We start from the raw sequence: 16,539 nt of genomic DNA, 5'->3' as shown, positions 1-16,539 counted from the left end.
AGTGGATTTTTATTGCTTTAATATTTCGTATTTTGTAAATATAAATATGAAATCTTAATAGTGATTCAGATATATCAAAAGTTGTTTTTTTCAGCCTTGAGAAGAGATGAATGAGAGGGGATCTTATCAATGTTTACAAATATCTTAAGTGTGGGAGACAGTGGGATTTGGCCAACCTCTTTTCAGTGGTTTGTGGGGACAGGACAAGGGGCAATGGCCAAAAAATTGATCACAGGAAGTTCCACACCAACATGAGAAAGAACTTCTTCACAGTGAGGGTGGCGGAGCACTGGAACAGGCTGCCCAGGGAGGTTGTGGAGTCTCCTTCTCTGGAGATGTTCAAGGCCCATCTGGACGCCTACCTGGGCAACCTGCTCTGTGGAACCTGCTTTGGCAGGGGGGTTGGACCTGATGACCTCTTGAGGTCCCTTCCAACCCCTACAATTCTGTGATTCTGTGATTTTAAAAAAGCACTTTCATAAGTCAGTATCAAGTCCCTGTCTCTTCAAAGTGTTCATCATTGTGAAGGCAATGTCCAGCGATGATGGAATTTTACAGCAAAAGGTTCTAGAGATTTTTCTGTTTGTACCACCTTTTACTAATAATTTCAATTCTGTTCCTCTTATTGTGAGAGAAGCAAGACCAGAACATCTCTATCAATTTTTCTTTAATACTGTCTATTTTGAAATACATTTTGGGGGGTAGACAGTGTAAGTAGCATAAAGTAGTAAGTTGAAAATGAGTGTAGCAAGTTGAAAATCACTTTGATTTTGTTTTCAACAAAAATCAATTCAAATACATAAAAAGATTTTCGTATCTCAAATTCTGTTCTATAATATATAATGTTTAGTTTGGGAGTCTTTCCTTATATCTTTCAAAATGTTTCATAACAGAATACTTTTACATAATATGTATGAATGGAAAAGTACTGGTGCTGTTTCACCAGGACAAAAATAAACAAAGTGAAGGCAAAAGGTGAGTCTTTACAAATCTGTTCAGTCCAGCTCTAAGTATGGCTAGTCAGGAATGTCTTGTCTTCTGTTTAGACCTCAGACACATTTTTAAACTGTTGGTTGTTCTTCCTCTGTTTATGGAAGCAGTTTGATTTTTAAATGAAATTTGAATTCACTTGAACTTGGGTTTGGGTAGCAGGGGAATGCACTCTGTTTTCAAGAATGTTTTTTGCTGAACTAATTTCTAAAATTTAAATCAATGTAATGAATGTATTGTATATGAAAACTGATCAAGTAACACAATCTTTTAATGTCTTCCATCTTTCTGACAGGTTGTGAAGATGAGAAAAGATGTGAAGAAAGTCCGAGTCCTGACTATTCGCAGACTAACCAGACACATCGGGAAACTGAAGTTGAAAAGGTCAGTTTTAAATATCAGTGTTCCTGTTTGTGTATTTATAAATGAGGCAGTATCTGAAATGTCTTCCAAAACAACAAGGAGAAACATTTATTACATAGGAAACTTAAGGCACTCTGATGCATATGTTCTATTAGTCTTATTTTTTCTTTATTTTAGATAGAATCAAAATACCAACTAAAAAGTAGTTTTGTAAAGTAGAATTGGGATAAAATTTGTTAAACAGATTTAGCATATTGAAAGTTAATCCCAACGCAACCTTTTACAGTACTTTTGAAAGCATCAAACCTGATCTTTGAGGTTATTCTACTGTTGAACATAAGTCGTCCGGTATTTTCTCACTGCAGTTGTCTGCAAGATTTTATATAAAAAAAAATGTAGTATGTATTGTTATATAAATAATACTTATTTTGTAATACTTTATAGCAATTAATATTTAATAATGAAAACAATATTTGTAGATTGTTTTTAAAGATAACTGGCCCAAAGTGACTGGTGATGTTTCTCACTGGAGACAGCATAAGTCTGTTACTGTGTTCAAAGTATAAATTGAACATACTATTCTCCCACAAACTTAGCAAATTGTGCAAAAGAAGAAACAGGCCCAACGAACGTTTATATTTAAGTACTAAAGATCTTAAAATGTAATTATATTTGAGATAGCAGTGTCTCCTATTTATTATTGTTTGGAATTGTAATTACTATCTCCTAATAAATAACATTTGTCTTTCTGATTATTTTGCTAAATTTTGTGGTTTTTCCTCTGTTCTGAACAGTAGAAGCATTATAATATGTTCAACTCTGCTAAAATTTTTATTTATTGAAAAGGGAATGTAAATTATGCTCATTCTTGTGATATTTTTAGTTTGCTACTTAGTATCACCATATTGAAAGAAAAAAGTGAAGAAAAGCCAGATTATTTAATAAAGACAGACTTCATTTACAGGGGTTCAGAAGACCTCAAATTAAAGAACCAAAAACGAGTTGAGAGATTAATAGAAGAAATCCATGCTATGAAGGTAATACCATATTTAGATATTTAAATATTAAAAGTAATTAATTTTAGCAATAAAAAGCTTTGTTTTCTAGGACTGCATTACTGAAACTTACCTGAAATATTTCCAAAGTCAGCTTGGCCATTACTGTGACACAGCTGAAAAATTATGAACATTTCCATATTTCTGTGTTTGTTTGGTGCATCTGTCAAGGTGTTAGACAATTTGGATCTTAAGCTTGCCAAACTAAACTTGAATCTGTTTAGAAATGAATCGTGCTTAAAGTTTTTACTGAGACAGTTAAAGTGCAGGAATTAAATTTCTCATGCCACTTAGAAGTGCAAATGGTGTTTTATGTGCCTGACCATAGTATCATTGTTGTCAGTTTTCGTAGCTTTAAATGTGATGCCAGTAGCATACTACTTTCATCTGTAAAGTTCTGTAGTAGTTTTTGAAATTGTAGCTGCAAGGGACTGGTAGTGCTTGATTCAGGCCTTTTTCATCTTCCGGCTTGCTGTCCGTTGCTGTTTTGGTATCTTATAACTTGATAATGTTCTGTACTACTTATATCTCAATTTTAGCAGGTAATGCTAACATTTTTTTATGTTGACAGGAGGTATATACTCTACTCGTGAGGTATGAGCACAAGAGTATAGGCCAAGAAGGCTGTTTTCATATTAAATGACAGGGGTTTAGTTAGATGGTTTGTTTTGTTTTGTTTTGTTTTCCCTGATAACAGAAACGATTGCCCTTACCTATTTCTTTATTTTTCATCTTGGTCTTCAAAAAAGCTGTTAAATGGAAAGGCTTCATTGACCATTAAGAATTGCTTTGTGCCAGATTTGTCAGGTGGAATCGCAGAGTTTTTTAGCATAGTATTTGAAAAACAAGAGAGTCTCCACAAATAAATACAGGGGGAAAGGAAATGGTTATCACTGTACTATAGTGTTAAGCAGTAGTCAAGCGACAGAAGTGTTTGCTTTGTCTGCATAGTGCTTTTACTTCCAGCATTGGCTCATGCAGACATCTTAAAGGCTGCCTGTATTTCGAATTGTACTGACCATGTACGTTAGAGATGTTTCTGTTGGTGTAAGCTTTTTTGGTGTAAGTCTGCTTTTTTCACCGTACACCTGCAGTGAACAACAGTAGTTAGACTTATCCCACCTAATTCTAGGTAGTTTGCAATGTCAGTTAAAAAGCCTCAGTGCCTTCTGGTTTCCGTATCATAAATGGGTACAGAAATATCTCCAGAAAGAATCAGTTGTGGAATGGACTGAATTACCTTCCTGGACTGCCTGTCCATTTCCCTGAAGACAGAGTCTAGGGTAACCAGGCTTGTAAACAGAGGTGCCTTGAGATAAAAGGCTGATTCTGTTATTAGTACTGTGAAATACTGCTTTGAAAAAGACCTTTCATTGTGAGGTTGTTGTTTGGTCAAGCAGAGAATGAGCCATGTGGAATTAAGGGAGAACCTCAGTTGTCAGTAGTGATTCATTAGTGCTACATAAGTTTCCTGAGTGCAGGACTTGTAAGTGCTTGAAGACTGATTGTTGAGGGAGGGTAGATTTGTAAGTTGGAGAGCTGAAGGCAAACAAAGCTTGCTTTGAAATAGTTTATAGAGAGGGAGGAGACTTCCAAGTGAGCAGCCGAGAAGGAGGAAAAGCTTTCCCACTTCCCAGGCAAACAGCTATTAAATGATCTCAGTTGTCTGAAATCATGCTGTTAGGGGTTGTTATTGTGTTAAAAGTGTCCGTATTATATTTGTAATATTTTAATAGCAAAAAAGGTTGTTTCTCCTGGATGTTTTTGTTGTTGTTTGGTTTGGTTTTTCATCTATTAAAAAGAATAAGTAGACACTTATGGCTCTAGAGTACGTTTGTTTCTTAGATGAAATAAAGATTATTGTTCTTTTCTTATGAATCACAGCCTAAAAGGCACTAGTTGTTTACATATTTTTTCACCACTTCTGATTTCTAGACTGAGATCATTTCAGAGTTGGCATAGAAATTTTCCTCATTCACCATGGTGGAGAAACAAGACAGCTTTCACATAAATCATTGAAATTCTCTGACACAGTGTGAGTTTCTATACCAGTGAAACATCACACCCAGCAACCTTTCTTTTAAGTTACTGATCCTATGATCAATGTTTTCGTAAAGAACTCTTCACATAACATGATAAAGTATTTTCTCATTTTTAGGAAAGAATAGAATAGAAATGGTTAATAAGGAACATTGATTAAAGCAGATTTGTGTTATCCAGACTAATTCAGCAGTTTTGATGTGTGGATCCCAAGCACTTGTCAGAGGAGACACAAATTCTTTTGAAACCGACTGTGTGTCCAGAAAGTAAAAAGCGGTCGTATTCCTTATAACAGAAATAGTCCACGAAATTCTACTCCTTCATCATTTTATGTAAGAAAAATCTCTGCCTTCTCTCTTACTCAATGTTTACACTTAAGGAGTATACTGAGCTGTAAATCTAGAGAAAAAGACAAAAAAAACAACTTACTCTGGCCAAAGCGGCTTGGAGCCAGAAAGCGGATGTTACACCAGAATCTGACAGCATGTATATTTATGGATAAAAGATTCTTTGAGATGACTACTTAGAGCATATAGAACTTCTTTAGTAGTTGCAAAAGCTATGAAGGGTTTCTGAAGATTGGAAAAAAAATACATCTTTGAAAATCCCAGAGAAGGAAAATAGTACAATTTTTCTTCTGAGTTTTTCCCACAGTTGCCAAAGAGAGTACACTTTATAAATATAAATTTTTCTTCCATCAGTCAAGAAGACATCAGGAACATCTTTCCCCTCCCACATATCCAGGAGAAAAAAAAAACAAACACCAGCTTATAGCACTTTGTGGGAACTGCTGGCACAGACAGTGTGGACAGTGTCATTTGTGAAGGACTTAAGTTATGCTGATGTTCTCAGAAGGCGTAAGAGTAGAGTTCCATTTCAAAAAGAATTTGTTTCCAGCTCAGGGAAGAAAGACTGAAACACTGGGACTTTGACACATTTGTCTGTGTTGTTAAAGTTTTTAATGCAATGACTTAAGTTTTTCTGAGGAAAAAAAAAGCTGAGGGGTTGAAATACCAGTGAGGGAGAATTTTTTGTCTTTCTAAGAATTACATTTATACATTCATCTGCCATTAAACCAATAAACCTTTTATACTGGTTCACTTACTTGGAGGAGCTGTTATCTTTCATCTGGACTATAACAATAATGAGGAAAAAAAAATGCCCGATGACTCGTGTTGTTAGCAATTGCCTGCGGCTCAGGAGGACTTCTAAGAGCTACAGTTCTTTCAGAATGATATAAAAGTGAACTTTCAATTAAGATCCTAACTTCTCTTTCTAGCTTGGGTCTTTACTAATTACCATCTGATATTATAGGGAGAAGAATATAATTGATGTCGTTTGATAATTGTTGCCTTACCACTAACTCTTGAGGGTGCTTTTTTCCTATCTTCAAGTAGACCCAAAAAGACACTGATGTGTCTGAATTTCACTGAATTTCACTGTAAATACACAGATTCCTAGGAGTGGGACATAATTAGATACTCACTTTTCAGGTTAAATACTGCATCTATTTTTGTGTATACTTTTTAAAAATTCTACATATTCATTCATTGACAGTACTGCATATATTGAAAATGTAAGAAATTTTGGTGCTGGGCTGCATTAAAAAAATGTTATATTGTTGTGTTATTGTTAGAATGACATTTAATTTCTAATTCTGTGTGTTTTGATTGTTAGAACTGGAGATTTAAAAGAACTTAATAGGCAAATACAAGTAATAATATCTCAAGCATGACAACCAGATATAAACATTGTGGGAAGGGAGAGCAGTTAAAAATTCTAGCTACGTGGTTGCAGGACTGAGTTAATTGTTTGCAGGAGTCCTCAAAGCTGTTGGAATAAAACACTGTTTTTTGAGTTCTTCAGAATTTCTTTTGCCAAAACCATACAAAATATTTATTTAACAATTCATGAGAGATGGGGGGGGGGGTCGAGAACAGTATGATCTTTCTAGTTTTTCAACTGTGATTTCACTTTTTTGAAAGAGAAAATTGTACATACGTACAGGAGTTTCTTTAATTTTCAGGTTTGATGATACTGCCAGAGTGGGTTAATTATCAATTGTAGAGTACTTTTTACCCTAGTCATGAAGCTGTAGTATTTTTTAAGCATCTTTTGCAGAATTATGACTGATAGTCTAGCAAATCATTAGCAGTGGGCAACTTACTTTGAACTGTTTAAATTTTTTTGCTGAAATTAGACCTTAATGTAACTTGATGTAGTTGCTTTACTGTGTATTTAGAACTAGCCTATACCTTACAAGGAAAACTGTTATTATGGCACCTGTTGCTATTGCAATGTTCCGTTTGGAGAATTAGTGATACATGGGCAAAAGGTTATTTGCAAAGATTGAAGGAAAAATATCTTCCAATTGTTAGAAAAGAGCAGCAGTTGATTACAACTGTTATTAAATTGCTTGTAAATTGGTGCTTATGCATTCTCTATCCTGAAAATTATTCCTGGAGAAACAGATAACTTGATACTCATAGAATCATTAAGGTTAGAAAAGACCTCCAAGATATCTGGTCCAACCATCACCCCACCAATAATAAAACCATGTCCCTAAGCACCACGTCCAACCTTTCCTTGAACACCCCCGGGGACGGTGACTCCACCACCTCCCTGGGCAACCCGTTCCAATGCTACTTTTCTGACTACTTTTTCTGAGAGGAAATATCTCCTAATTTTCAGCCTGAACCTCCCCTGGCACAACTTGAGGCCATTCCCTCTAGTCCTGTCACTAGTTCCCTGTGAGAAGAGGCCGACCTCCAGCTCCCCACACCTTCCTTTCAGGTAGTTGCAGAGAGCAATAAGGTCTCCCCTGAGCCTCCTCTTCTCCAGACTAAACAACCCCAGTTCCCTCAGCCGCTCCTCACAGGACTTGTGTTCCAGGCCCTTCACCAGCTTTGTAGCAGCCCTTCTCTGGACACGCTCCAGGGCCTCTATGTCCTTCTTGTAGCGAGGGGCCCAAAGGTGAACACAGCACTCGAGGTGCGGCCTCACCAGGGCAGAGTACAGGGGGACGATCACCTCCCAGGTCCTGCTGGCTGCACTATTGCTGATACAAGCCAGGATGCTGTTGGTCTTGTTGGCCGCCTGGGCACACAGCTGGCTCATGTTCAGGTGAGCATCGATTAGCACCCCCAGATCCCTTTCCTCTGCACAGCTTTTGAGACACTCTGCCCCAAGCCTGTAGCGCTGTATGGGGTTGTTGTGGCTAAAGTGCAGGACCCAGCACTTAGCCATGTTGGACCTCATCCCATTGGCCTCTGCCCATCGATCCATCCTTACCAGCTCCCTCTGCAGGGCCTTCCTACCCTCTGGCAGATCAACACTTCCCCCCAGTTTGGTGTTGTCTGCAAACTTACTGAGAGTGCACTCAATTCCCTCATCCAAATCATCAATAAAGATATTAAAGAGGATGGGCCCCAACACCAACCCCTGGAGAACACCACTGGTGACAGGTAACCAGCTGGATTTCACTCCATTCACCACCACTCTCTGGGACCAGCCGTCCAGCCAGTTTTTAATCCAGCAAAGAGTGTACCTGTCCAAGACATGGGCTGCCAGCTTCTCCAGGAGAATACTATGGGACACCGTGTCAAAGGCCTTGCTGAAGTCTAGGTAGACTATGTCGACAGCCTTTCCCTCATCCACCAGGTGGGTCACCTGATCGTAGAAGGAGATGAGGTTGGTCAGGCAGGACTTGCCTTTCATGAACCCATGCTGACTGGCCCTGATGCCCAGGTTGTCCCACATATGCTGTGTGATTGCACTCAAGATGACCTGTTTGATAACCTTCCCCAGCATCAAGGTCAGGCTGACAGGCCTGTAGTTCCCCGAGTCCTCCTTACAACCCTTCATATAGATGGGCGTCAATGTTTTGTGTTTTTTCTAGTACACTTAAACCACAATATTTATTTTAAAACAATGAGTTTATTACAAGAGAAATAGGAAAAAAATAAGACTGTTGTAATTTATTCTTTCTTAAACTTATATTTTAACAAGATATGAACAGAAGTAAAGTATGAACTCCAGTAATAGTCAAGCGTTTGAAAGCCAAATTGTTTTTTAAAGGTAGAACTTCAGCCTGAAGCTTTTATAATCTTTGGCCATGGAACAAAAATCATCCAATTTCATGAAAGTAATAGTGATGTGGATGAGAAAGGCTGGCCTAGTCAAAAAGCCTTAGTTATCCAGTCCTGAACGAAAGGCCTACGGAGCATAATAAATTTTGCTTTTAGTACTGCTTTTTGAATGGAATTTTTGTGTCCTGAAATGTCAGGCTTTTTCAGAAAGCCTTTTTATTTTTTTTTTATAACAGTAGTGTTTTTCTATTTAGTTAATATTTTCATCTTCTGTAGCCTTGCTCTCAGTTAATATCTTACTGTAATATTGTCTTAGCTAAGAATGAGGACTAGAGTACCTTTTTGCTGTTTTGCTTTTTGTTTCATCTCCCAGCATATGTTTCCAACAGATCTTGCGTATTTTATTTCATAATAGATAGCAGACTTTCATATTAACATTACAAAATCTTTAACCTCTAAAGGTTTCTGAAAGAGTAGTGGGAAACTCTTAAACTCTAGTGTATAATCAGTTTAGGAAGGGTCCTTGTTGCTTCTCAAGGAAAAACAGAGGGGTCCAGCTTTCACAATGGCATGGGCCAGATGCCACTGTCAGACCATTGCAGGGAAGGGGGAAGGGGTAGAACTTGAAGTCCTTCAGCTCTGCTTCAGTAGAGTAGTGTGAGTCCATGCTTTGGCAAGTGTCTCACTTGTTAGGAATGCATGATGTACTTCTCTGCAGTAATACAGGAAATTTGGTGCTTTGAGTGATGGATGGATCCATGTGCACATTACTTAAGGCGTACATGTGCAACATATCAGGCAATTTTAGGAAACACTGAATTTTACTCCTAGAGTTCTCAACAGCACATTCTACTTTGTCTATGGCATTGCTTGGCTCTTCTGCTTAATGTATGCCCTTGTAAGGCAGGTTATTTTTGTTATAAAAAATGAGTATTCATTTAACCGATACCTCTAGTTTTTTCATGGCTGAAATGGAAAGCTCTTTCAAGTAGAAAACACCTAACATAATGGAGAAGACATCAGCATGGATAAACAGTGAGCTTATAACTGATCCCAAACACACACACAGAAATCCACCAAAGGTGGAAGCCAGGACAGACTGCCTGGGAGAATGTAGACACACACAGATAATGTTGATGATTGCTTTCTAACACAGGTGATTGAGAATCTGATGAAAAGAGATGCTCTGCTAGACTGGGTGTGTAGAAATAGGAAAGAACTGGTCAGGAATTTGAAGGTTAGGGTAGCCTCCTTTGCAGTGACCATGTGATGGTGGAGTTCAGGATTCTGAGAGAAGGGAACAAGGGAAAAAAAAAGCAAGATCACAACCCCAGACTTCAGGAGAACAGAAGATCCAACCCAAGCCATTCTGTGATTCTTTACTCAGCATTGGTCAGACACATCAAAGTGCTTAGTTCTGTTCTGGGCTCCCCAGTACATGAAAGATACGGACATCCTGGAGCAAGTTGAGAGGAGGGCCATGAAAATGATTAATGGACTGCAGTACCAAGGAGCGGCTGGGAGAGCTGGGACTTTCAGGCTGGAGAAGAGAAGGCTCAGGGGGATCTTACTACTGTGTAAATGTACCTGGTAGAAGAAATGGTACCCACTGATAGGGCAAGAGGCAATGGGTACAAACTGAAATACAAGAAATTTGGTTTAAATTTAGGAGGAAAGTTTTTCACTGTGAGAAGTATCAAACACTAACTAGATCATGTTGCCCAAAGAGTTCGTAAAATCTCCATCCTTGGAAATACTCAAAACCCGTCCGGATGTAGCCCTGAGGAATGTTTTCTGGTTGATTTACTTGAGCAGGAAGACTGGACAGCAGAGGTCCAACCTCTAGCTGGACCAGAGCTCCAGAGTTTCCCTTTCAACATCTACAATTTTGTGATTCTGTGGAGAGGGATGAGTTGGGCAACCAGGAATAAGACTGGGTGAAAAACTGTCTGGTCTGTCAAGTTCCAAGTGGTGTAATCAGTGATGGGACATTCCAACTGGTTGCTGGTTACAAGTGGCCTCCCTTAAGGAGCTATGCTAGTACTGATACTGGCTAGTGTTTTGGTAATGTCCTAAATAGCGGTATGGGGTTTACTCTCAGCAGGTTCAAGGATGGTGCCAAACTGCGGAGTGTAGATGATATGTGTGAAGGCAGGGCTGCTATTTAGGGTGTTTTGTACAGGGTAGAGGAATGAGCTCATTGAGAGGAGCCACATGTTCAAGAAAGGCAAAAACAAAGTCTTGTATTTGGCATGGAATAGCTCCATGCAAAATTAGAGGCTAGGTACCAGTTGGCTAGAAAGCAGCTTTGTGGAGAATGGCCTCGGCACCCTGGTGGACAAGAAATTGAACATGACATGCAAAAGTGCCTCTGTGGCAAGGAACACTAACTGCATTGTGGGCTGCATTAGGAAGAGTGTATAGATGGCAGGTACAAGGAGAGAACTGTGTTCACTCATTAGGGGAAAAAAAAGCTAAGGGGAAACCTTACTGCTGTCTGCAACTACCTAGTACAGCCTAGGAGGTAAGCCATACTTTTCTTAGAGGTGTCCAGTGGGAGGATGGTGAGTAATAGGCTCGAGTTACAACCTGAACGTGGGATCTCAGCCACTGGAGGTGTTCAGAATTCAAGGGCTCTGAGCAGTCATCTTCTCTGGAGCTGCTTTGGGAAGAAGGTTGGACTAGATCTGGAGGCCTCTTCCAATCTACATAATTGTATGATTATGCAGTCCTAAGTAGGAGGGATTTTAAAGTTAGGAGCAGTAAAACTGTAAAAGTACAGTGAAGTATTCTAGCTTTTGTTGGGCGTGAAAACTATGTCATTCTGTCAGCTGTTCTTCTTCCTCATTAAAAATATCTTTGGGAATAAGTAAATAGAGTTGCTTGCTTATGCACACAAATAACCGTGCTATACCGTACATTTACCTTCCAAAGAGTGTGTGGAAGAGCATTATAATCAATATTGAACACAAGCAGGTAGACCAAGTGCTTGCGAATATGCTGTATGCAGTACTACTGTACCTGCACATGTCTAGACAATGGTATTTGATACTGCTTTAATGGATAAACTTGCAGACTTTCTGTTCTGTCCCAGTTTGTACTATTGAACTGGTATTACCAGCAAGTCGACCTCTTTCGGAGAAGGGGTAAACAAATGGCCTTTTTCCATTCAAAAATGGCAGAGAGATTTGTATGGCAGTCAGTGTCTCATGACTGGAGATTGGGAAGCAACCATCACATATTTCTGTATTGAATATTTTATATGACTATTAAAGTATCTTGGGCATTGGTTTAGAATGTAAAAGTGTTGTTTGCTGTAACTTGAAAGAGACAAAACCCAAACCTTTACTTATGCAGTGTGTTCTCTCTCCAGCTTATCTCTCTGACTGTCATGATATGTGGTTGAATGTGCTCACTGATACTCTTTATTTTCTTCTAATTATGAAGTTCCATGGATTCCTCTTCTTTGATATTCTTCTGGAGATAGTTCCTCAGTAAGTTATTGAGCATTCAAAAGTGTACAACTTTCTGACATTAAACAAATCCTTTTACAAAAGAACTTTTTTCCTTCTCTTTCTGAAATTAAGAAACACTATAATGATAGTAGAATACTGAGCAAGGTGTTGTAGCAAGAGTGTTGGTCTCTTTTCTTGGGTGACAAGTGATAGGGCATGATCTCGAGTTGTGCCGGAGAGGTTTAGATTGGATATGAAGACAAACTTCTTCACAGGGAGAGTGGTCAAGCATTGGAATGGGTTGCCCAGGGGTGGAGTTCCCATCCCTGGAGGTATGTAAGGGATATGCGAATCATAGGACTAAAGGAGATGGTTTAGTGATGACACTTGGTAGGTCTGGGTGATGGTTGGATTTGAAGATCTTGAAGCTCTTCTACTCAAATGATTGTGTGATTCTATATATTTATGCTTGTCCTGAGAAGCAAATGATAACAACACCTTTTTTTTTTTTAAATCAAAACATATGTTTTGATTAAAAACATGGCTGAGGTGGAGTAGAAGTATAGAGAAGAGTGGTGAGTTGAATGACTGTCTGTTGGGATTCCTTTTTCCCAGTGTTAATGGGGCTTGAGGCTTGGCTCTTGATATTCCTGATAACTGAGAATATGAAGAAGGAAGACTTTGTAAAGAGACTAGTTAACCATGACTCCCCAGTAGTACCCACTTTTCCTGAAATATTACTACCTACCCGCTTTTCCTGATGTGATCCTTAAAACAGCAAGAAGGTAGGTTGGTATACTCGCAGACTTTGTTCTGTTCTTAAACTTTATGGCATTTCATATTATTTTCAGCGATACATTACTTCATGTTTATGCTACAATGACAAATCTCATGTTTAAGAGAACTGCTTTCCCAAGTCAGTCTAGAAATAGCTGTTGTGTTTTACTTTCAGGATGGCAAGGTATCTTAACTAAGCAAACTTAACAATTTTAATGGGGAAAACTTATATGGTGGTTGTTGGGTATTTGTGGTAGCAGTGGTGTGTTTTTTTTTTTTTTTTTTTTTCTGGATGGCAGGCATAAACAAATACTTAGAGTTAAAAAAAAAAGAAAAATGTGGGGGAAAAGGGTTATACTGTACAATTTCAAGCTGGGATATGACAACCATTCCTACTGTTTTATTGCATTATGATAACAGAAGTAATGATTTTTTTACATCGAATACTGCTTTGGACTGCATAAAAAGATGGTCTGTATTTCTTAAATGTAAAAGACAGTAAATATGTCACGAACTTCATTTTCAAGCCTTTGCCATTGATGAGATACTTAAAACAGAAGCAGTTATGTGCTTTTATTCTTATGCACACTAGATTCTTAGTTACAAAGTGAAAACAGATCACAAATGCAAGCATTTTGTTGGATTTGAGACAACTTAAGGAAAATATTAAAGTAAGTTCTAAATAAAGGTTGTCAACTATCTTAAAAATATGGCTTGCAGATGAAGCTTTTTCCTCAAGTCTTGTGTAAGAATTTTACTTTTTTTTTTTCCATAAGGATGCAAAATAAGCTATTTTCACTTTTTAAAAAATATGGCTTGCAGATGAGACTCCATCTTCTTTCTGAGTCCTGCATAGGTAATTTTATTGCTTGTTTTAGTAAAGATGCAACCTTTGCAGTAGTACAAAAAACAAATTAATGCAACCCATATGACTTAATTTATATGAAAATTGAGCAGTGACAGCAAACCAAAACACTTAGTTATTGTTACTCAAAATAACTACAGAAGTGTCAGTGTGTTCCTGTGCTCATTGTGAAAATATGTCTGCATATTCCAAATGTATATTTCTTTTGTTGTTAATTTCTTCCATCATCTCATGTATTTCACTGTAGCTCACTACCTTGGGCCTTTTTGTTATGCTTTTCCATAACTCGTCTGCATCTGAGAAAAGAAAGTCTGTAAGCACTGCATATATTTTCTTTACATTTTGGCCATCCCATGCTGCGGTGTACTGATGGTCACCAAATAAGATGGTCGTTACGAGAGGACCATCTGTAAGGCAGTTCTAGTCAATCTCTTGCTGTATACCAGTCTGTCTTTGAAGTTTAATTGATTTTGGAGCACCTAAGAAGAATATCTCCAGTAAACAGTGAGTCTGCATAGTCAATGTGGTGGAGCTGTACTAGACTGGTTCAGTCCCCTTAATCAGCTGTCCTTTTTGGGACTCCTATCTCTTCAAGAATTTTAAAACAGAAATTATGTGTTTTATTCTTCACAGCTGAAAAATATTATTTTTTTTCTTGAATAATGCAGTAAAAGTTTTATTCTCTTTTCCTCGTAATCGGTGGAATGAGGGGGTAGTGTGAGGAAGGGAGGAGGGTAGAAATTGGAGACCTACTGTAAATCTCTTTATAGTCACTTGGAAACTAATTAATTCAGAATGGTGACTGCAGCTGCTATGACTCTTTATTCTAATTGATTGCTTTTGTGTGTAAAACCTTATTTCCCCCACGGCTGCCTCCTGCTTACAAAGAATATGTATAAAGTCTGTTCTGGGAATGTAATACTAATGTAAACATGACTTCAGTGTTGGACAGACTCATTGGCACTTTTATTAAACAATGCATTTAGTGAACATGTGGGTGAGTAGGATGAGGCAGAATAATTGTACCTTTAGAAAATGAAAGTAATGCCCTGCAAATCAATGGGAGTTCTTTGAAGAAATTAATAGATACAGTGGATATTGCCCAGTGAGTCAATATCTAGTCTTAATTTCCAAACAGCCCTTGACCCTCTTTCACCAAAGCCTCTGTTTAAAAATGAAAGAAAAGAAAAAGGAAGGGAAAGGAAAGGAAAGGAAAGGAAAGGAAAGGAAAGGAAAGGAAAGGAAAGGAAAGGAAAGGAAAGGAAAGCTTCTGATCGATACAAGTATTCTTATTTTTATAACAGAGTTAAGGCATAGTAACAAGAAGAGAGGAATGTATGGCTAGCTATCATGGTGTTGGAATGTTAGCAGTGAAGTTTTATGGGGATCAGTGCTAGAAATGATTCAGAAAAAGAGAATGAATTTGACAGAGCTTGATGATCCAAAATTCCCGGATATTAAAGATACTAACACTAAAACACTGCAGAACAATACCATAAAAGTGAGCAACTAAGCAATAAAATGACAAATAAATCCAGTACCAATAAATGCAAAATAATGCACGTGGTATTGGTGCAAATTGAAGATTTGTTTTGTTTTTTATTGGATCTAAATTGGCTGTTACCAGTTGGAAGGTGGATTTTGGAGTTATTGCAGATACCTGTGTGAAAATGCTGTTATGCTATTCAGCATCTTCAGGCAGAAGACAGTGTGTTCCTGTTTGAATCTCTTGTTTTCCCATATGCTGCATCTTCTTACTGTATTTTAAAATAATAATAATAAAAAGTAAAATTAGACAAAGTGTTAAAAAAGAGTGGCAAGGATGATCAGATACACCTTAGCATCTATATAAGGTATAACAAAATTGGAATAGGATTCACTAGGATACAAGGTGAAAACTGATTTTGGAGGTTTGTACAATTCATATATTCATGCTGGATACTTATTTTGTGCTCTAAATGCTAATATTTTGATCAGGAGTTTCTGGCAGCCAGTTAGGAAAACTGTAGGTACTGAAAATAATCCTATTTTTCATGTGTTTTTGCCAGATCCATGCTTTCCACCTTTGCCCCTCACATATGTACAAAATTATTCAAATTTGTAGTGCTAATGAAAGGTGCTGGAATGAAATGAATAGGCTGTTAAGGACATGATTGACTTATGATACAGTTGACCTCTTCCTTGAAATTCAGATTTTAGAAACTATGGGAAATGTTGATCTTGTTCTGTATTTGTTCAATTGTGGTGTTTTTTTCTTTTTTTCTCAACTTGGGCAAGTGAAATCGCAAGTTTGGCTTGCGGAGGCCAAGACAAAGACCGCTATGATCAAGATCTCTAGGATAGGTCGAAAGGTGATTTAATTTCTTCCTTATGCACTTTAAGAAAAGACTGAAGGAGGAGTACTTTTCCTGGAGAAAATGTACACTGGAAAAGGGAATGAAGAAAGGAAATTCTTTCTTACTCAGTTGTGTCTAATCTCTGAACTCTTTTCTTTCATGCTGTCTGGAAGTACACAAAAAGAGGCTGTATATATGGCTCTGTGGATTGATGCTCTTCAGTCACTTTCTGCACCTCTCTGGGTTCCTCTGTCTTTGTTATTCATTTCTGTTTCCATTTCTATTTAAAACCAGAATCTAGCAGGTAGGGCTTATTAACTGGATTGCATCCATTTGTCAGTCACTGTCTTCAGTGGGAACTTAGTAAGAACATAGTATATCCTTCCTAGCTTCTTTGGTTGCATGCAGTCTTGCTGGCCTGAGCTCCTGTTGGAAGAGAGGCTTAACTGAAAATAAGGCAGCTTTCTGCTAGCTGTGCATAGCGTCCCCTTCTGGCAGGCAATGCTGTTTTCCTTCAATTTTTGCAAAAACAGTTCATCTGGCAACTAAGGCTATTGGCAACGGTTGTGA

General features: G+C 38.0%; 1 protein-coding gene across 9 annotated transcripts in view; it reads left to right on the top strand.

Annotated features, from left to right (window-relative positions):
• SRFBP1 (serum response factor binding protein 1) overlaps nucleotides 1–16,539 on the top strand; it is a 77,752-nt gene that overhangs the window by 28,390 nt on the left and 32,823 nt on the right. For 6 of the 9 annotated variants that reach the window (XM_040540740.1, XM_040540737.1, XM_040540739.1 and 3 more), the window contains exons 2-3: nucleotides 1,286–1,374; nucleotides 2,318–2,390. In XM_040540740.1, the coding sequence (XP_040396674.1) occupies nucleotides 1,286–1,374; nucleotides 2,318–2,390 (162 nt within the window). The remainder of the gene's footprint in view (nucleotides 1–1,285; nucleotides 1,375–2,317; nucleotides 2,391–16,539) is intronic. The other 3 variants (XM_040540733.1, XM_040540738.1, XM_040540741.1) reach the window with 1 other exon arrangement.

The sequence above is a fragment of the Cygnus olor genome, chromosome Z (assembly GCF_009769625.2).
Source record: "Cygnus olor isolate bCygOlo1 chromosome Z, bCygOlo1.pri.v2, whole genome shotgun sequence".
Lineage (NCBI taxonomy): Eukaryota > Metazoa > Chordata > Aves > Anseriformes > Anatidae > Cygnus > Cygnus olor.
This window is presented reverse-complemented; position numbering and strand designations above follow the sequence as displayed.